The 22,153-nt window shown below is 40.4% G+C and overlaps 1 protein-coding gene across 1 annotated transcript in view; it reads right to left on the bottom strand.

Moving 5' to 3' along the window:
- Nucleotides 1–22,153, bottom strand: part of OXSR1 (oxidative stress responsive kinase 1) — a 186,653-nt gene that overhangs the window by 10,238 nt on the left and 154,262 nt on the right. Inside the window, exons 8-16 of the mRNA XM_077491223.1 lie at nucleotides 21,753–21,886; nucleotides 18,674–18,722; nucleotides 16,325–16,390; nucleotides 15,261–15,383; nucleotides 12,214–12,249; nucleotides 7,862–7,990; nucleotides 6,680–6,744; nucleotides 4,950–5,002; nucleotides 4,277–4,345 (exon numbers count right to left, since the gene is read on the bottom strand). Coding sequence (XP_077347349.1) covers nucleotides 4,277–4,345; nucleotides 4,950–5,002; nucleotides 6,680–6,744; nucleotides 7,862–7,990; nucleotides 12,214–12,249; nucleotides 15,261–15,383; nucleotides 16,325–16,390; nucleotides 18,674–18,722; nucleotides 21,753–21,886 — 724 coding nt within the window. The remainder of the gene's footprint in view (nucleotides 1–4,276; nucleotides 4,346–4,949; nucleotides 5,003–6,679; nucleotides 6,745–7,861; nucleotides 7,991–12,213; nucleotides 12,250–15,260; nucleotides 15,384–16,324; nucleotides 16,391–18,673; nucleotides 18,723–21,752; nucleotides 21,887–22,153) is intronic.

The raw sequence follows: 22,153 nt of genomic DNA on the forward strand, positions 1-22,153 counted from the left end.
CCTCAGCTGCACTGAAGATGAATGAACAGGAGACAGAGGCTCCTCCCCATTCATAAACTGAAACATTGTAAACAGTTTACCATGCTCATTTATGAATGGACAGTCAGTGATCACTGACTCATTTACCGGCTCCTTCCTCCGCTCTCCATTTCCACCAGATCGGGGGTGGGGGGGGGGGGGGGGGCGGAGGAGGACACAGAGAGAGGGAGGACAACACCAGAAGTCAGAGGAAGACTTGGGGAGCTGGAGGAGTACACAAGGGACAGTCGGGGGTGATTGGTCTAGCGGTGTGGGCAGTTACAAGCACCGATCCTCCCTGTAAAGCAGCTGACAGCCAAGGGAGGAAGAGAAGCCACTGTCAGAAAAGACAGACAGGAGATCTGTGCTTGTAACTGCCCGCACCCCCCATCTGTGAGACTGTCCAGCCCTCCCCTGCTCCAGTAAGCCCTCCCCTGCTACACTGAGGATGCCTGGCCCAATACAACAGGTATCAGATCAAGTATCGGAACGAGAGTGATGACACATTTTTATTCATGGAGCACCATTTTATTGATGAAATGGATTAAGAAGCACTCAAAGTATATGATTCACTGATGAATTCATATTGATGAACTGCACTATTGGAATTTCTATATAAACTATGCACTTTACATATATTTTTATTGTATATTTTTTTTCTCATTCTATTTAATTCATGTACATATGAGTAGTCGTTTTGGATATTAGATTTCTTATTTACAGATATTACTTGAATGGAGATTAAAGCTCTACACCAATAGATTTTAGAACTTTGACCACAGATTACCTTTAAATGTGAACTGTCTGTGTTGCCCAGAGCCACCAATCACAGTATTCATTTCAAATATGAAACCAGGCTCATATAGCTAAAGTTTTCTTCAGATTACTGAACCCCCGAATGTCCAAATCTGGATGGCAACTCTGGGCAACAAAGACAATTCTCATTAAATGCATGCATACAAGTGAGGCTCAGTGGGACATTCCATATTTCTACAGGGGCATGTAAGATATTCCCTAAGTTGACGTATTTTCCCTGTCAGTGGAAGAGATTTGAATTAGCTAATACACTACCGCTGTACATTTATGAATGGCGGAGTGGTGGACTGTTATTTCCCCAGCGCCATTAAAGCGGATTTCATCCATTTTATGCACCTTTTCTGAATGGTATACTCTTATCTCATCCTTTTTCAAAAGCAAATTTGTTTTTTTTTTTTTGTAAATGGAAATACCTTTTATTTTTTTCTTTATCCTGCACTTCCGGCAGTCCCCGCCTAGGCAATTATGTCACTAGGTGATTTGCAAGGGTTCCTGGGATAGCGGCGTCATGTATTCCAGGAGTCCATGTGAATCGCCTACTGACGAAAACTCGTGTTATTTGATGACAGGAAATGAAGCGAACGGGAGGAGTTATGTGCCATTGTCGAAGCACTACATCTGCCGGGAGGAAGTGTAGGAGACCTGTTCGGACCATGAGGCGTGGGTGGGCCTTAAAAAAAATGTGGAATGCGGGCACAGTGTACTGAATGCGGGCAAGACATGCTGGCAACCTGTCAGGAAGAAGGAGAGCCCTGCAGTGGCATTACTGCGCATGCACGAGATCGGGAGGTGCATTGCTGGGTAGCCGGCTACATGGAAATCGCGGAAATTACAACAGCAGGGCTTCAGATGCCCACAGCTGAAATGGAACTTGCTTGCCATTATTAAAGAAAGTAAAAGTGTAACATAGATGCCATGCTGCAAATGTTAATGTACATGTTTGTACAAATGCAGAGCAGTCTTAAAAAAACAAAAAACGCTTGGGTGACTGGAACCGCTTGAACCTCTTTCCACTTGCATATCCTTTTAAACAGTTTGAAACACCCAGGGGGCAGGAAGGATCGGGATCATGTGACCACTTTCCAAAAAGGGATCGATTGGGGGACTGTTGTACTGTCCTAGCATTTTTACTTGTTTTAACACAGGAAGTGAAATGGTTATTTTCAAGATTTTCTTTTTTTTTTCCTTTTTATAAAAGAAAAAACTAAAATTGATTATTAAATGCCACCAAATGAAACCTCTGTCTCAAACAAATAATAGAAAATTAACTTGTGCACAGTGTTGCATGACAAGTAATTGTCAAACTGTGACAGCACTGTAAACTGCAAAACAGCCTGGTAATGAAGGGGGATTATAGGCTGGTAATCAAGTGGTTAAAACTGTTCACCCAATTGTTATGATGTATTCTTATTACGCACAGAATGATATTAAATGATGCACGTGGGAATCTTTATAGGTATTGTTTTATGTACTCCTGATGCAAGATCCTGTTCCAGGAGAATAAAAGTACAGGACAGACGAGCTAAGCGGTTGTATGCTATCATTTTAGTAGAATTAAAGTACAACTAAAAGGAAAAACTATTTTTTTGGGTTTTGGATCAAGTGGAGAGGGATTAGAATACCTGTCAGTTTTTATTGCTTCCTGAGCCCCCATTGGGGAGATTCATCCTCTCCATTTGTCCTGTTTACTGTTATAATTGGTAGTAAAAGGAAAATCCCAAACTTTGGGTTGACAACAGAACAGCAATAGAGGTGAAATCTACACACTGCACTGGGGACACTGGTTCTGGTGGGCCTTGGTGAGGATTCCCTCACTTTCGAGAGATCTCCTCTCACTTCCTGTTTTGGCTATAGGACAGGAAGTGAAGGGAAATCTCCCCCAGGGGAGAGAGGTGTAAAAAAACCAACAGGGATTATAAGATCTCCCTGAAAAAAAAAGTTTTGCCTTTAACAGACTTTCAAAAGTGTAAATTAAACTCTGCATTATGTATACAGTAAATGTTTTCATACATTGTATACTAACATGCCTTGAAAAAGGTTTGTGAACCCTCACATATGCCCAGTGAAGTGAATAGCCTCAGATGATACAAATCCTCCTACATAAATTTTACTTTATCATCTGTAGTCTTCTCTACCCTACACCCCCCCTTCAAAGGGCCACAAAAGCGTTAAAATATTTCTTCATCTGTCAGCACAGAAGGAGAAGGGGCAGAAAGGCTGCAGTATCAATGAGCCGATTGGAGGAAAGGAACACACTCCCATTCACACAGCAGAAGAACTGTGTTGTGAATAGACAAGCTCCCTGCTGCTCATCTTCCTACCGACACAAATGTTATCTCATGCGTCCCGAAAACTTCTCAGAAGTGACTCACGCGGATAACAGAGGAACGAAGCACCAGAGAGAAACACTCACATATGAGAAAACACTACAGATATACAGGTGCATCTCATAAAATTATAATATCAAAAAGTTAATTTCAGTAATTCAATTCAAAAAGTGATTAAGGCTTACAGCTAGTGAAAACCCAAAATTCAGTATCTTAGAAAATTAGATTACAGAAATGTTGGCTTAGTGAAAAGTAGGTCCATGTACAGTAAGGTATGCACTCAATACTTGGTCGGGGGGCTCCTTTTGCATGAATTACTGCATCAATGTGGCGTGGCATGGAGGCGATCAACTTGTGGCACTATTGAGATGTTATGGAAGCCCAGGTTACTTTGATAGCGGCCTTCAGCTTGTCTGCATTGTTGGGTTTGACGTCTCATCTTCCTCTTGACAATACCCCACAGATTCTTTATGGGTCAGGCGAGTATGGTGGCCAATCAAGCACACTGATAACAAGATCACTAAACCAGGTACTGGTAGTTTTGGCAGTGTGGGCAGGTGCCAAGTCCTGCTGGAAAATGAAATCAGCATCTCCATAAAGCTGGTCAGCAGAGGGAAGCAGGAAGTGCGCTAGAATATCTTGGTAGAGGGCTGCGTTGACTTTGGACTTGATAAAACACAGTGGACCAACACCGGCAGATAACATTTCTCCCCAAATCATCACTGACTGTGGAAACTTCACACTAGACCTCATACAACTTGGATTCTGTGCCTCTCCACTCTTCCTCCAGACTCCGAGACCTTGACTTACAAATGAAACGCAATATTTTCCACAGTCCGTGATGATACTGAATTTTGGGTTTTCAATGGCTGCAAGCCATAATCAAAATTAAAAGAAAGGAATGCTTGAAATATATCACTCTGTGTAATGAATCTATAAAAAATATATGGGTTTTGATTCTTGAATTGAATTACTGAAATAAATAAACTTTTTGATGATATTCAATTTTTTTGAGATGCACCTGTATGTGCTTTACTCCAAGAGGTTTACAACCACTTTATGTTTACTGAATAGTAAAATTTTATATATCAAAGAAACATTTAAATAGAAAATACCTATTACTACGTCTCGTCCATCTACAAGACCAGCAGAGACCAGTTCTTGGGACACACCATCGGCTGTATCTAGAAAACAGACACTGATTGAGCTGGCAGAGAGTGGATGTCTTATATCTGTGATAACTTACTGTATTATGGATAATAATACTTTTATATAAACTAGAGAGATGGTCTACAAAAACTACAGTCATTTTTCTACATAAGGTTTTAGGCCTCATGCACACTGAACGTTTTTACAGCTGCTGTTTTTGGCATTTTTTTCTGCAGCCAGTAAACTCCCCAGCATGTTAACCTATGTGTCCATGCACACATAGGCTGTTATCAGTGTTTTTAGGCAGGGGCATTTTCTTGCTGGAAAACCCCCCCAGAACTAGTGGGTTTTAAGAGGAGTTTTTCAACTGTAAAAAATGCTCCAACTCTGATAAAAGCTTAAAAATGCAGCTATTCGGTGTTTATCAGCGTTTTTGAGCCATAAGCCTTTATGCGAGTATAGTTTTGCTAAAAGTAAAAAAAAAAAAGTTACAAGCCGCCAAAAAAACGCTACTGTAAAAATGCTGCAAAACTCATTCTACAGCTTTCTACAGCTTTCTACAGCTAACCCTACCGGCGTTTTTATAACATCCAGTGTGTAGGAGGCCTTAAAATGAAGACACAATAAAATCTGTCTTACCTCTTCCAGGAGTAAACTCAAATCGAATATCATTGAGTTCTTTCTTTGTGTTTCTAGAAAAAAAATATGTAAATGTACATAAAGAAGTTTTAAGACTGGTTCAAGCTTACAGTTTGCTGCAGTTTCTTGCATCCTTACACCGCAGTTAAAATATATACTACACATTTCTACACCCACAAGAATGAAAGATTATGTACACAAATAAATACATTATGAGTTTTAACAAATCCAGTCTATGAAAATATTTTTACAAGAAATGGTAACAGTTAAAAGGGCTTTTGTGTATGTAAAGTAGAACTATAGGCAAATGTTTTTTTTTTCCATTTTGGCTGGAGTAAGGGAGGGTTATAATCCTCGTCAGATTATTTTTTTTTTCACCATCTGTGGCCCATTGCGAAGATTTCCCTTCACTTCCTGTCCTATAGCGAGTGAGGCAAAATCCCTGCAAATTAAGGGAATGCTTTGGGGACACTCAGTTCACCAGAATTAGTGACCCTATTGGAAATTTCCCCTCTATTACTTTTTCACTTTCAATGATAATAGTAAGCAGGACAAATAGAGAGAGTAAATTTCCTTAACGGGGACACAGGCAGCAGTAAAACCTGACAGATGTTCTAATCCTTCTCTATCCAAAACAAAAACAAAGACGTTTTGCCTTTAGTTATACTTTAAAGTAAACCTTCCTTGAGAGAAACATGGAGGCCGCAACGACTGTTTAACACAAATCTGCCACAAACTTGGACAATCCAAACTAAACATAATGATAAGATGCATACAAAGAATTCTGTGGTCACCTCACCATCATAACCACCTATATGGCTAAAAGTATGTGCTCACTGCTCCAAATTACCAAGATCAGGTGTTTCCAGTATAGGATACATCATACAAACATATTGTAGATAATTGTGCGTATACAGCATCAGTTTGGGGAAGGTTCTTTTCTGTTCAAGTATTACTGTAACCCTGTGCCAAAGCCAGAACCATAACATCAGTACATAACTTCACAAATGCTCTTTTGGCTGAATGGGCACAAGTTCCTCTGACACCCTCCAAAATCTTGTGGAAAGCCCCTGCCAGAAGAGTAGAGGCTGGGAGGGTACAATGCCATATTATTGCCCATGGTTTTAGAAGGGTTGTCCAACATATTCTTATAAATATGACGGTCAGGTATCCACAAACAATTGCCCTTATAGTGCTTAATAGGTCTCAACTAACCTCACCCTATCCACCAATCTTTTTCTTGTCTTTTTGCAGACAACTGGAAAGGCAGAGCCAAGCTCAGCTTTTTATAGCAAGAACTTTGCTTTACCTAGAACTTTAAAAAGCTAGAGCTCTTAGTCCTCGTTCACACCGGTGTGACTTGTCATGCAATTTGACAGTTTCAAAACACAAGTCGCACCCCATTGCCAGCAATGGAAACATTCATGTCACAGCGATTATGAAAAAGGTTCCTGCACTATTTTTTACCCATTTCATTGCGACCTGCATAGACTTCTGTTAAATGAAGTCGCAATGAAATCAGAAGTGCAAATCACACAGATGTGTGGCTTTGAAATTGCACTGGTGTGAACCAAGGCTAAATCAAATGACAGTTCGCAGTGACAATAAACTTTGCTTATATGCAATACTTTATTTTTATACACTGAATTCATCCAGGTATGTAACAGGTTAAGCGAGCCTTCTGCTGTGCCCATGCCAGTATACAGCTGATTGCTTAAAACAGAGATTACCTTAATCGTAATACTAAACTGATAACTTTTGCTTCTTCTGACGTGAGAGGCACAGGAGCTGTAGCCTGCGGAGGTTAAACAAATCACATTTACTTAAAAATGTTACATTAAACAAAGCAGACGTCATCACAGCTTAACTCCAGACAAAGAACAAAACACACAAAGTTCATAAATGAGAATTGTTATACCTGCTGAAGGATTAGCATTTCTATTCATCCAGACTTAAGAGAAGTATGGGTTTGGGGTTATAGCAATTTTATACTTAACCAAGTGGATGCAGCATCGGTCCGATGCTGCAACTGCACTGAGAACCGAGAAATCGAACAACGCCGTGGTTCGCTCAACTCCCCAAGCAGAGAGCTGCTGCCTTGCAATCAGCAGCTCTCTGCTCCTCCATTCTCATTGGAGGAGGCTCGCTGAGATGACTATCAGTCCAGGCACCTGGTAGATCCAGACTCCCAGAGTCGGGATGACGGGGTGCCTGGACTGATATTGGTGACATCAGCAGAGAGCGGTGACGTCAGTGGAGAGTGGACTTCAAAATGAACTGCACTTCTGTGACCCATAGGAGAAGCCCAGCCATACAAGCTCAGGCTGGACTTCTCCTTTAAAGCGGAATTAAAAGTAAAAAAAATAAATAAAATTGTGAACAGGCAGGCTCTTTAAGAGGACACATGCAGTTTCTTCTGCGGAAAAAAATAACCTTACATGTCTATCTGCAATCCTTTGCAGAATGTACACAGAGCTGTGAACATGGAACAATGCCAGTGTGTTGGGATAAATAAGTGCGGCGAATGCACATGAGTGACTTCACCATGCACTGGCCAATCAAGACGGTCAAATACCAGCAGCCAGCTGAAGCTGGGGAGAAGATCCCAGCGCCGACGAGGGAGCTAGAAGGTGTGCAGTGTGGGAGCTTAACCCATCAGTCTTTGGCTGCTATACGTTCCCTAATATGGAGTGTTTTTTTTTTTTATTATTGTACACACACACACACACACACACACACAAATATTAAAAGATGTAAATACTTAAAAAATAAATAGATCAGAACACGGTTCATTACAGTTTCCTGGTAAATATGCACAATAGTCTTGTTATGTCTGTTAGCATTGTAGTTCACCTAATAGAAAAACTGTCCACCTTCCAGCTACAGTGTATAAAGGATGATTGCTTATTTACCTGGCCAGTGATTGGCACAGGGACAGACACTTGGGAAGGCGGAGCTTGGCCAGATGATTGAGGTAGATTGGCTGTGGGCTGTGCTGGAGTCTGGAGAAAGGCTGAGCCCGGCTCTGTTCCAGGAAACAGCTAAAGACAAACACAGGCAGATAAAAAGAAGAATATTAACTTTATGCTTTTCATAAAAGCACGTTTACATTAACCCAACACCCAGCTGCTGACTTTGCTCAAGTACTAAAAAGTTGCTTCTTGAAAAGGGTGCATCATTCCAAAACAAAAAATGACTATTTTATTTCACGCATTAATATAGAGTTATATAGGACATATCATGCAGTATTGTACACATGGCATGGAACTACACTTATCTGCCATATCCCTACCTTAGGCTAATGTTCACATCTATGCATGTGCTTTTCATTCCATTTTGCAGTGTGTTCTGCATTTTTTTTTCAGAAGTGTTTTTTTTTTTTTTTTAACAGTTTATTTTTAAACCTTTTTTTTGCTTTTTTAATTTTTAAACTGTATTGTGTTTTTTGTTTTGGTCAATATCAGGCTATGTGTTGATGTTGCTAGGAGGAGGTGTCTGTTGTCAAGCAAGTCTGTTGAAAACGCAGCAATAATACATAAAAAAATGCATGTAACGCAGATATAAAAAGTCTGAACACCTATTAACATGTCAAGTTTCTGTGATGTAAAAAAAAAAAAAAAAAAGAGAGAGACAAAGAAATTGTTTCTACCTTTAATGTGACCTATAAACTGTACAACAAACTGAAATCTTTTAGGTGGAGGGAGGTAAAAAAAAAAAATATATATATATATGGTTAATATGGTTTCAAAATTGTGACATTTCTCTCCTACATGTAAAAATCTTCTTTTTTTTGTTAGAAAATTACATAGAACCCCCAAACATTAGATATGTTTTTTTTTTAGCAGAGACCCTAGAGAATAAGATAGCAATCGTAACTTTTTATCTTGCACGGTATTCAAACATGTTTTTTTTTTGGGGGGGGATGTTTCATGCATTAAAAAAAGCAAAACCGTAAAGTTAGCTTTTTGTATAATGTAAAAGATGATGTTACGCCAAGTAAACAGATAACTAACATGTCACGCTTCAAAATTGCACACGCTCATGGAATGGCGCCAAACTTCGGTACTTAAAAATCCCCATACGCGATATTTGAATTTTTTTTTACAGGTTACACATTTTGAGCTACAGAGGAGGTACTAGAATTATTGCTCGTGCTCTAACGTTCGCAGTGACAGCTCACGTGTGGTTTGATTAGAAAAGCTGAACTTTATTTGGGGTTAATCAGAGGCACTTTAAATGTTGGCAGGAGTGTACCGACTTCTGTTTAACATGAGTTTGAATGTGATTGCTTAAATCTAAACACAGCTACATCCCCAGTTATAAAAGAGGGTGCCCCCCCAAAAAAGATTTCAGTTTGTTGTTCAACTTAGTACAGTTTATAGGTCACAATAAAGGTGGAAGAAGTTTGGAAATGATTTATCTTTGTCTCATTTACATCACAGAAATCTGACAGAGGTGTGTAAACTTTTTATATTCAATGTATATGTGTTTTTGATGCAATCCATTGAAGTCTATGGATCCAAAACATTTAAAAAATCCTATGCACCCTCTTAAAAAAAAAAAAAAAAAAAAAAAAAAAACACATTGCAGGAAACTGCATAGAGGTGAATGGAACCCTTAGAAAATAAGGTAAATTAACTGTAGTGCTCTTGTGCAGCTCTGCATAGATTTGAACCAAGCTTTAAAGAAGAAGTAAACTGTCTTTCCACCAGCAAAAAAAAAAAACCCTCAAACCCCATTGCTTACAATTTGTAAAGGTATGTAAAAGTCATAACTAAATGATCTGAAGTCCTAAAATAGGTCACACTAGCCCCCGCTCCTCCTGAATCTGGCACTATTTTGGATTTGTCCCAGCACCTTCTTACTCCATCAGTACTACCGCCCACACTGGACATCATTCAAAATTCCTGCTCCATGTGGAAGAATGGAGCTGAGCCTTGCTGGAAGCAAACAGTTCCTTCATGCAAGAGCAAGCAGTAATGCTGAGACTCGAGTCTGGTGAAGATACCAGCATGGCAAAAAAGCTGGAAAAGAATAGGTAGACAGCACTGCGCAAATTTACATCAGCTGCTGAAAAAGTTAAGGAAACTTTTCAATGGGACACCTTTAGATAACCATACAAGTACAGATATCACGTATGTGAACATTTATACAGTGTGGGGGAAAAGTTTAAAAAAAGAAAAAGTTTATTTTCCCTTTAATCATAATAGCAAGCAAACCTAGAGTAGATCTAGGGGCAATAAGGTCCCAAAGCTAGTTAACCTTCCAGCATGTTTTTGGGTTACTGAAGCTGAGAGGAAAACTGGTAATAGCATACAAAGCATACATAGCATACAAAACTCTATCCAAATATCAATATGAACCCAGGATCCCAGCACTGCAAGAAAACAGTGGTTCTTAAAATAAGCCTATCATTCGAAAATGAGGGGGGCTGCTAGTGTGCCATTGCAGACTTCTTTCTTTAAACACTATCTCAATGGCTATAAATGTCAGAAGTCCTTATATGCATACTTCTAGGTCAGCTTTGGCACCTGACTAGTTTCTTTGAATAAGCATTCCGCTACATGATATCATTTAAAACCATTATTTTAAAAGTAATTCTCATAATTTTTTTTTTTTAAAAGTCTATGGTGGCATGCACCTGTCCATGCCCTAAAGGAGAAGTTCACTTTTAGAAAAAAAAAAAAAAAAATTAATTCACTTTTTCTTTTTTTGAAGATTAAAAAAAAAAAAAAAAAAAAGAAGAGGCATATATTTTTTTATTAAAGACCTGTAAAGCACTGCAACCACAATCAGCAGATTGTGGGTGTAATGCCATGGTCCTGCAGACTGAGTATCTGTCTGCCCATACACCCTATACTCTCTGACAGGAATCTCAGTGAACCAACAGTGAACTTTTTAGTTTGTGACAGCTGGAGATCCCACTCTGTCAAAACAGGCACTCTGGGGTGTGTGGGGGGCAAATGCATTTATAACATGTTACACCCATATTCAGGGTGTAACACGTTACAAAAGGTAAACTAATCCCTGAACTTGCTAGAGATGCTGTTCACTCCTCCTTAGATCATTTGAAACTATCAATATTGGGCCGTGCCTTTGTTCTGGTTATAGGATGTTAAGGCACTAACCGCTGCATTGTGGGAGGAAATATATAGGCATTAGAGGATTCCTATCACGGTAGGTAGCGGATTTGAGATTTTCCTCTTAATAGGTTTACTTTAAAGGAAATCTGTCATGATAGAAATTTTTTGGTACTCTACTCTTTGAGAATGCTAGTTCTCTTGTTGTCATACTGATGTTTTGGGGTTTCAATGCTGTGTGAGCCCTGTTCCAGAAACAAGAACAGACATAAGGAATTCTGACACTCATTTACTGCATGCTTGCTCTGGACCTATAAAAGAAAAGTAATTAAGTTACGCAAAACCAGGCCACTAGCTTTATCAGGAGGCCAGTAATGGCATCCCTGTACTTTTCTGCCAATAGGGTCACTCTATTGGCAGACTGGACTTTCTGGGGGACCAGGTCCGACGGTCTTCCTGACGGACTTTCGGCGGAGTTCCGACAGACTTTCTGAACGAACAGACTTGGTCACACACGAACAGACTAAGTCCGTTCTAAATCCGTTTGTTTTGAATGTGATGACGTAAGACGGGACTAAAAAAGGAAGTCCAACAGCTAGTATCCAATAGCCTCCCTTGCGTCGTATTTAGTCCGTTGGACCAGCATACAGACGAACTGTTTTCCTGATGGGAGTCGGTCGGACAGATCTGAAACATGTTGTATTTCTAGGTCCCTTGGATTTTCTTTACGAAAAATGATCGTATTAGCCCACAAATGATCGGATTGTCCAACGGACTGATTCCGTCGGACCTAGTCTGCCGCAAAGTCCAGTCGTGTGTACGCGGCATAAGTAGTACTTATTTCCCCCACAAGGACCTGCATAGTGATAGCTGACCCAACTGGCAAGTAGAGTTATCAACAAATTTGGAAGTCTCCTTGTGTCCCTCCATTGTGGGTGCTGACTAGCGCACACTGTTGGATAATTAACATTCAGATTGCCAAACTTGACTCAGTGCTTAAAATCAGGAGCATCACTTCCTTTATGGTCACCCAATTTCATTCCAGTGTTCACATATCAATGATACTACTGTATCCCAAACAGCAGACAGATTTTAATATATTTTAATATAAAGAGGTCAAAAATCGAACATAAAGGGGTATGCTACTCTATATAATTCAGAGAGGTTAGAGCAGCACTACTCACCTCAGAATTCTGTAGAGAATCTTTCACTCGCGGAGACTGAAAGAAATAAACACAAGACATTTAGAGTGATGCAGAACATACAATATCAGCTAATGTAAACCCCATCCCATCACTGGGCAAACATCCCAATCTGACATATACAGATTAAAGTGAACCTGTTTGTGACTTAGCAAGACAAAAACAGCAGGCTCACTTACTTGCCAACCCCCTTAATCCCAGCCACTCATATCTACCCCAGAGGGTAAGAGAAGTCCTGTGTAAACTCCAGGATTATCTGGACAGAGCTAACTCAGGACTAAGGAATTTTGCTGTTAAAGTGTATGTAAACCATAGCAATGGACTATATGCTCCCTTTTAATCTGTTAAATATATATACTATATAAAGTGTTTTGTTATATCTGTAGTACAAGTGCTAATAATTACCGGTTGATTGTGACAGTGTTGTCCTGAGCACTCTGCAGTTATAAGGAAGTGTGATCAGCCCTGTCAAGGTTAAAGCGGGAGTCCGCCGGGACTCCGCGTTTTTTTTTTTAAAGCCAGCAGCTACAAATACTGCAGCTGCTGACTTTTAAAATAGTGACACTTACCCGTCCAGCGCGCCCGCGATGTCGGCACCCGAAGCCGATCTCTAGATCGTCTCTCGGGTGCTGCCGCCGCCATCTTGGGTATGGGAATCAGGAAATGGAGCCTTTCAGCTTCATTTCCCGGTTCCCTACTGCGCATGCGCGAGTCGCGCTGCGCAATAAGGACGGTCCCCGCTGCCTCGGGGATATGTGTGTTTCCCAGCAGGCAGCGGGGCACTTGCGGAAAGGGGCGGGCACTTGCGGAAAGGGGCGTAATCTACGCCCCTATCCGCAGAGAGCTATCCCGGAAGTGGGTGCAGATACCTGTACTGTACAGGTATCTGCACCCCCCTCCCCCCTGAAAGGTGCCAATTGTGGCGCCGGAGGGGGGGAGGGTTCCGATGAGCGGAAGGTCCACTTTAGGGTGGACCTCCACTTTAAAGTTCCATACACATGAGCAGAATGTCGCGAGACATTTGCCGGTACAAAAAATACCGGCTGACATATTACCCGTGTGTATGTCGGTCAGTCCGAAAGAAGCCGGCTTCTGTCAGACGTGCATGCTGAAAAGCCAGCAGTCGACTGACCACCAATCAGCGCTCTCAGCCAATGGCAGAGAGCGCTGATCAGAGTGTTCTGTACCATCCCTCTGTCAGAACACAACAGCTCAGCGGGGGAGATCTCTGGACTAACCTCACATGGTTAGTACAGTGGCTCACGACCGAACCAGACAGGTTTTGTTTCGTGCAACCTGTGGGGTTTCACAAAAAAAAAAACTGTAGTGTGTACCAGGCTTAAGACTGTAAACTACAGAACACCCCCAAGCATTGTCATAAAGAGATAACTCAGCTCCTTAATAAACACAGTACAGTGAGTAAGTGTTACTCTGGGATAGAAAGTGTGTTACTAGCAGGCTCACCAGCTGAAAAGGGAAAACACCAGAAAAAAAAAAAATAATAATAAAAAAAAATAATGCAGACAGCACGTTTGTTTTAAAAAAGGCCTGGATTCTTTCCCAAATACACATAATATAACTGGATACTAATATTTATAGGTAAAGTTGTTCAAAGGAATATCTGATTGCCTCTTGTTTGTTTTGTTTTTTCCCCTGCTGGAGCAAAATGGATCATACTTTAGTGGGGGATTTTTTGCCTTTCTCTGGATCAACTGTGGGTATAAACTGCAATCTTTTAGATTTTAGTTCTTGTGTTTAGATACACTAACTGCTTCCCGACCAACTGCCGCAACGCCAGGTTGGCGTAGCTATACATCGGCTCGTGGGGTTGGGATAGCAGTTGCACGGGGGTGCCGATGCTCGTGGCTGACAGTCGCGATGACCGCCGACCACAAGCGATCGTGACCAGGAGACACAGAACAGGGACAAGAGTGTGTAAACACACACACTTCCCTGTTCTGTTCCGACAGTAGTGACAGATCATGTGTTAGTATTAGCTAGGAACTACGATCCGTCACTTCCTCTAGACAGTTCCCTCTCCCTTCAGTTAGAATCACCTCCCAAGGTACAAAGCTAACCCCTAAATCGTCCCCTAGTGTTAACCCCTTCACTGCCATTTTTACCGTAATCAATGCTTTTTTTACAGCATTGATCGCTGTATTAATGCCAATGGTCCCAAATATGTGTCAAAATTGTCCGATGTGTCCGCCATAATGTCACAGTCACGATAAAAATTGCAGATCGCCATTACTAGTAAAAAAAAAAAAAAAAAAATAGTAATAAAACTGCTATAAATCTATCCCCTATTTTGTAATGTTATAATTTTTGCGCAAACCAATCAATATACGCTTATTGCATTTTTTTTTAACCAAAAATATGTAGAAGAATACATATCGGCCTAAACTGAGAAAAAATTTGCTTTTTTTTTTTTTTTTTTTAAACAAAAATGGGGATAATATAGCAAAAGTACAAAATGTGTTTTTTCAAAATGTATGCTTTTTTTGTTTATAGCGCAAAAAATAAAAACTGCAGTGGCGATCAAATACCACCAAAAGAAAGTTCTATTTGTGAGGAAAAAAAAAAGGATGTCAATTTTGTTTGGGTACACTGTTGCAAGACCACACAATTGCCAGTTAAATCGACGCAGTGCCAAATCGCAAAAAGTGCTCTGGTCAGGAAGGGGTAAATTCTTCCGGGGCTGAAGTGGCTAAATAGTGTGTTGTACATACATTTTTTTCATTGACATTTTTACCTTTGTCTTTTGGGGTTACAAATTCTAAAATGGAAAAACTGAAAGGCCAAAAAAAATAAAAAATAAATTATAATCAAGTTCATGTTTGAGATTTGGCAACAAAAAGCCTGTCCAGAGATACTTATCTATTTAGAAGCTGAAAAAAATCTAGAAGGTAATGTAAAAAGCAGACATATAAGAGGCTGTGATAGAAACTGACTCTTGACTTTATCACTAGAATTCAACAATAAACTGATAAATGAAAATTCGATTTTACAAATGAGAAGTTCCCAATTACCCTAAGTTGTAAAACTGCTGCTTTCCCCTCCTCGCTCTCCTCATCCAACTCATCATCACTCCATTCCCAGCCTCCATCTTCAGTTTTATGAAGCCGACCACTTGATCCTGGCACTCTCCGAACCTGCCAACAGACAATTTCACTTTCATTAAACAGACCATTTATCAGAGTGTAATGTATTTCCCCAACAGAGGAAATTACTTAAAACAAAGCCTCCCTGCAACATAAGGGGTAGTTTGCTCACCTCTCCAATGGCCTGTGCCTCTTACATGCAATTCACTCCAGCAATGCAGTCTCCATCAATGTCTTACACATTTAGTACTTCCCAAAGTGTCATATGCGTTCCTTACCACCCACCACAGTTCTTATCTCTACAGCCTATTTGACTACAGGACTTAGCAATGATGTAGGAGGTGGGAAGGAGGAGGCATTGTGTGTAGTGCTGGACAAGGCATCCAACACTTTTGAAAATATTGATTAGCAAAGACTTTGACGGAGGCTGCAGCGCTGGAATGGATTGATGGTAGGGGACATCGGCAGCTGGAAGACAGTGGACGATTATTTATTTTATGTAATGTAGAAGAAAATCAGGCACACACCACCGGGAGCTTGAATGAAGTGAGATCCTTTATTTACATATGCCAAAAGTAGACGGGATACAACGGAATAAAAGGTAGATGCGTTTCACACAAACGTGCTTGTTCACATTGGGTTCGTGTAAAACCTGCCTACATTTTATCCCATTGCACGGTGTTGCAATGGTGGCAAGCCAGGGCCGGCACCGACATTGGATGGCTGATCACTCATTCACCTGAGCGGTGTACACGCTCTATGATACTTTTAGTTCTACTTTAAGGTAAACACTACAATAATACCTAAAACCATAGCTGAAATATTCTTTTGTTTTCAGGGCTTGTAGCAGCATAGCTGATGCTAGCAGCCGCTACGTAACCCTTAACCTTACAAAGGTAAGTCATTGTCAGCCTAATATTCATTGGGGATGCTATGAGATGTGTTATATCTTGACCAGCACAGTGCATCCATTCTCACGGGACACATCTCACCTTCCTGGCTCTCTCTGTGATGGTGGGGGCTTTCTGCAGCAACCTCTCCTGTAAGAATTCTTTGTTCTGGAAAAAGGAATGGATATATTAGTTTCCATCACTCAGTAAAAGATAATAACAACTGGATTACAGCATCCACATGGTTTACCATTAGAATTTTCAGTTCATACATCTTAAAGGTGGTTTCAGAAGAATTAAAATAAAATGATCTTGAGAACAATCCAGGTTACCTTTCCCTTACCTAATCATTGACTTATACCACTCCAGCATTCTGTAAATACTATATTATCATTTATTTGGAACGGTATCCCAAGGCATCTACAGAATGTAATTGCATTACAGTGTACTACAACACATAGGTGCATTGACATTAACCGCTGTTAAAAAAAAAAAAAAAAAGAAGAGGTAGTGGCAATTTTTCAAGATGAATTCACAGCAGTAAATTGTGCCACAATACTCTACAAAAACAAGTTGTGTGTGCATGTGTTGCAGCAAGACACCATGACGTGAAAGTTCCCAAACCATTTTAGTTCAGTTTCTGAAAACGAGAGGCTGCTATTGTCAAAAAAGAACTAATCCTGTAACCCAGACATCTGAAAATATCTATCGTCGTTTCTTCCCGTTTGATTTTTTTGATTGTGCATATATATGCACATACAGGCTTTGATACACCAGTGCTGTGACAATTCCCTTTGTATACACTGTTTGTTGGATAGTACTTTGCCACTCTGTATTGGCTTGGTAAGTATTATTTGAATGTGCATTTTTTATTTCAATAAAGTTTAAATGCTCACTTGTTTGAAGATTACTTTAAATTATTAAAAATCATGCCACATTTGGGCCCGCCCCCAACATTGCAACATCATTACGGACGCTATAAGGTGGAAGGTTCCATAAACAGTAAGAACTGCCAACAAAAGAGTCATTTTCCCCTAAAGTTGGAAAGGAATACAATTCGTCATTGCCGTCACTGGCTTACTTAATACCGAATCAGCATGATGGTGAGGCAACTAATGCCCGCTACATACGATCCGATTATCGGACGAATGATCGTACGTTTTTTTTTTTGCATTTTAATCTCACGTCCAATCTGACGAGTTTACTAAAGTCACAAAAATTCTCGTACGACAGAATAAAAAAAAAAAAAAAAAAATCGGAAGTGATGTCATGTGTCGTAATGCATTTTCGAACAACAGCTGTACTGATGAAACGAAATTCGTACGATCTGGCATCAGACAAAAAAAAAATTCCATGCATGTCCGATAGAATAATATCGGATGAAGTGTCCTGATCAGCTCTCGAAAGCTCTGTACTAACGATCCGATTATCATACGATTGATTCGAAAGAGACATTTTTCATACAATTTTCGGATAGTGTGTACGGGCTTAACGTTTCAAAAAGATGGCAGCAGTGGCAATTGTCAGTTTGTTTGTTTTGTATTTTTTTGTTTTGAACTTTAACAGTTAGAGCAGGAGCCTCCAAACTGCGGCCTAGACTGTAAACTTGCCTTTATCCATCCCATGAGGCAGTATTCCCTTCCACTGATACGAGTCACTATTCCTTCCATTGATACCAGAGATAGAGCATTATTCCTCCCACTAACACCAATTGTGTAATTTATTTTACTCCCACTGAACACCAAGCCTATGGCATTGTTTACTCCCACCAATGCTGGGCATTTTCTACTTCCACTGGATACAGTCCGACCCCCCTAAAGTTTGAAGGCAATAAACTGGCTCTGTGTGTCAAAAGGATGGAGACCCCTGAGCCAGAGGAATATAGGTATCATTTTCTAGGTTCCACTGGGGGGAGACACAATCATAGGCAAGATATCCACATCACAAACATAACAAACAGCTACAAAATTGCCATCTTGTAAAAAAAAAAAAAAGATTGTAATAGTGTCCAAACATATACAGCAGAAAATATAAAAATAGGCATATGCATATTTAATAACTCGAAAACCAATGCGTTATAATTGACAAAACCCAATCAGAAATCAGGATGCAATTGCTTAGTGCAGGCAATCTAAAGAAAGGTGAATTCTGATTGGTTGCTCAGCATAGCTGCACAGCACTGGCTGCCCTTGTAATTAAGGCCTGAAGTGTAAACAAAATACACATTTCAGGACTGCTTGTATATACTGGCACAGAGTTTGACCTTCTTCTAGAAATAGCAGTGATAAATCGTTCTTCGTACATGAAGATGAGGAAGCTGTGAGGTAGATGACATAATGGAACATCTCAACCTGCTCGCAGTTTACAGTAATTATCTCCTAATGTTTACAGCTAAAAGAGCCATAAAATATTCACCCCGGGATTCATCATCTGTATAGACAGATCTCTTACCTTTGCTTTCTGGAAAAATTTGTGCTTCAAAAGTTCTGCTGCTGTTGGCCTGTAAGAATTAAGAAAAGAGAAAAAAGCAAAACCAGTTATACTGTATTCCAATTATAGGAGAAAACAGTAGGATTAATTATATATGCCACCCAGGGTAAAGCAATGAGGTTTCAGGAGAGGGGGAACCATTCTCCTAAATGCTCATTGTGTTTCAAGTCAAAATAATAGCCCCACATCATGCATTTCAATAGCCAAGGTGCAGTTCCAAGTCCTTCCTCCAGATGGTGATGCAGTCAAAATCTGAAATTGCTGTTTCTACATCAGAACTGGAAGAGGCGTTATAAGGCGGCCCAACATATAAAGAGGAGGAGGGTTTCTACAGCCAAAAAAAAGGGGGGGGGGGGTGTACCCACACATACATATTTTCAGCTCTCTCATTATTAAAACAGAGCAGAACTTTCAGTTTAAAACAGCTAAATATAATCTAGGTGCATCAAAACAAAAAGGTGTGCAAGGTCTTAGGGTTTATTTATCCTTCGAAAACAGCCACAGCTGGTCTATTGCAAGAAAGGGGTAAAGGATTTGTGTGGAAGCAGTGGTCTCTCTACATATTTCAACACACCCATTGCTGTGTTAGAGCTACAGCTCTCCAATAAGCAGGGATTATGTGCTTTGCTGATTACAGAGTTATAGGGCCGATTCAGTAAGGAGTATGCCAGGCCTCTTCAGAGAGACCACTGCTTCCACACACAGAGAGCTACTTCTCTGCAGTATGCTGGCAGATGACAAGCCTTTCTACTCAGGCTGTGGCTGCTTTCTAAAGCAGACGAACTAAGACTTTGCGTACCTGTTTTGACGTTTTTAAAAACACTGATTTAAAATGAGGGTTCAACTGGAGTTTAAAAAAATGGAACAGGCTTTCTTATTCTGCCGTGACATGCAATTCTGCTGAACTGATGGTAAAAATGATTTATAATCATTCTATAGAAAGAAAAAAAATGGTTAGCTTCTTTCTCAAAGTGTTAGAAAGATGTGTGAATGCAAAGATACCCAATAGCTGATAATAACTGAAATCCACTGAAATAAATAATGACCAGTTGGTTAAATTATGGTCTCACATTTCTCAATATGAATTATAGTCCCACCTTACAAGTTTACAGGTCATATTATACAAGCTTGCCATTATCCCACTAGAGGGCCGTGGTGATGCTGTCCCATGGACGGTCCCTGAAGGGTGAACCAGCGATCGCCTCTTCCTCTAGTTTACAAAGCAGCTTTGTGCAAGGCTTGTGACTGAATTTTTATATATGCGAAAGAGTAGGAGAGGTGTGGGCAGTCATCTGAATCTAATCATAAAACTGCATATGCAGAGCCAAATGGGAAAGTTTTGCAAGTATCACACCTGTCACAATGAAGTATAGAAATAAACACTCTGTCACAAACAATGTTTTATACAAGTTACTGGATGAGTTTCAAACCAAAACTGTCAAGTCATTTGAAAAGCAAATTGCAAAAAAGATCTAAAACTAGATATGTCATGGACGCTTGTGAAATGTCATTATACAAGTTATAATCATTTTTCTTAAAGTGACCCTGTCACTAGCTCACACCTTAAATCCTTGTAGAAGTACAGCAACATTTACTTACAGTATATATTAGAGGTATGTATGTAGCACCAACAATTTAAGCAGTGCTTTAGGCTGGGTACACACAGGCTGAAAACGGTCGGCTGAGCTGACTTTGGCCCGTGAGTACAACTCCTCGTCTGACAGCGGCTGCGAACACTGATCAGTGTGTTCTGGTGAGGAGGCAGTCCCCTTGTGAGAATACAATAGCTCAGCAGGGGAGGTCGCTGTACTAACGTCGGCTGTGTTAGTATGGCGATCTGTAATTTTTTTTTTCTTCATTCAGCCAGTTGGGTTGCACAGAAAAAAAAACTTCTAGTGCGTACCAGACAGTTCTTGACTGCCTGGTGCCCTCTACCCCATCTTGTACCTTTCCCTGTTGCCCTCCTTACATATACTGTACATTCACCTCAGTCCCTGCCCTCGGGCAAAACTTACAGCCTAAAGTCCTTATCTCGCATGTGACAAACAAATAACTAGGGCCAATTTGGACAATTCCCTACAAGCAGGTCTTTGGTGTGTAGGATGAAACATATGCAAAACCCATGCTGGGAGAACATGTAAACTCAATGCAGATAGTGTCTTGACTAGGATACGACCCAGGGACCTCAGTGCGCCATGGTTGAAGTGCTAACCATTAAGCCCACTTTTTATTACCATGCCTTTACTTTCATTAGTTCTAAAGTTGGCCATAGATGGTTCGAACCACGTATGAGTAGGCTAATTGTACCCAATCAATTTGGACCAGCCTGTCGTTTTTTTCATATGATTATTGCTCTAGCAGCTAGCAAAAATCACTGTGTTCTCCGGATGGGGACAACTACCCCTGCAAAGTTCTGTCAAAAAAGTCTTTCCTTCAGTTAGAACTTTCTTTATTTTCCATATACACTATTCAGCGCATGCACTGTGCAATGTACAGGCCTGTGCATTCCTGGCATCTGTCAGATATCGAGAACAGAACAAGGTGCACACACATGCAACAGTTGGGTCACCAGTGGCCATCCATTGGCCAATGGTAAACACCAAAGAAAAAGCAGAGAAGATGGGATTGGTGGGAGATGGAGCAGCAACTGCAATTCTGGATTGGGCAGCACTAAGGGAGGGCACTTTTGTAGGTAATTGTGTCACAACATGCTATGCATACTTACACATCATGGAATTGGCCCACCCCCAACTGAAAAATTTTAGTTCTGCTTTAAGGTACCTCCAGAGATAAGATGAATGACACCCAATCTGGGCGCTTTCAGCCAATAATGATGTGAACATATTTATGGAGTGCCGTGAACATAATGCAGCCTATGGGCGGTTGGAGTCATACGACACCTGCATGGTTGACCATCAATTAAAATCTCTAATTTGCTTTAGGCAGCATCTAGCACACAAGAGAAATTTTGCAGCCAAACATCTGATATTTCTAACTGTCAGCACAAGGCAAATGTCACTTGGGTGTAGCCAGTGGTCACCTTTTCTCCGGGTCTTTCTGAAGGCACGAGGAGATCATCTTTCTAAAAGATTTGCCATATTTCTTCAGCATTTCCTTATCATGCACACCAGTTTCTAGAGTAGGGGGATCATTCTGAAGCGTCAACATTAATACCTGGGGAAAAAAAGAGAAAGAAAATTAAAGCAAACAAAAGATTAAAATAGCCCAATTATTTTTAAAATAAATGGGCTATGTTGCAATTTCTTTATTTCTAATGCACCTGATTTTCTAAATGACTGCAATATGGATGTTTACAGAGAACCCGTAGACCCATATTTATGGTAACACCACACATGATCAGGCCTAGGAAGAGGAAGATTTATCAGGGGACGAAGCTGGAAGGTAAAACTTGGGTTGGAGATCAGGCGACCACGCTACGTG

Source organism: Lithobates pipiens, unplaced genomic scaffold (genome assembly GCF_037356315.1).
Source record: "Lithobates pipiens isolate NorthernLeopardFrog02 unplaced genomic scaffold, aLitPip1_a1.2 Scaffold_19, whole genome shotgun sequence".
Classification (NCBI taxonomy): Eukaryota; Metazoa; Chordata; class Amphibia; order Anura; family Ranidae; genus Lithobates; species Lithobates pipiens.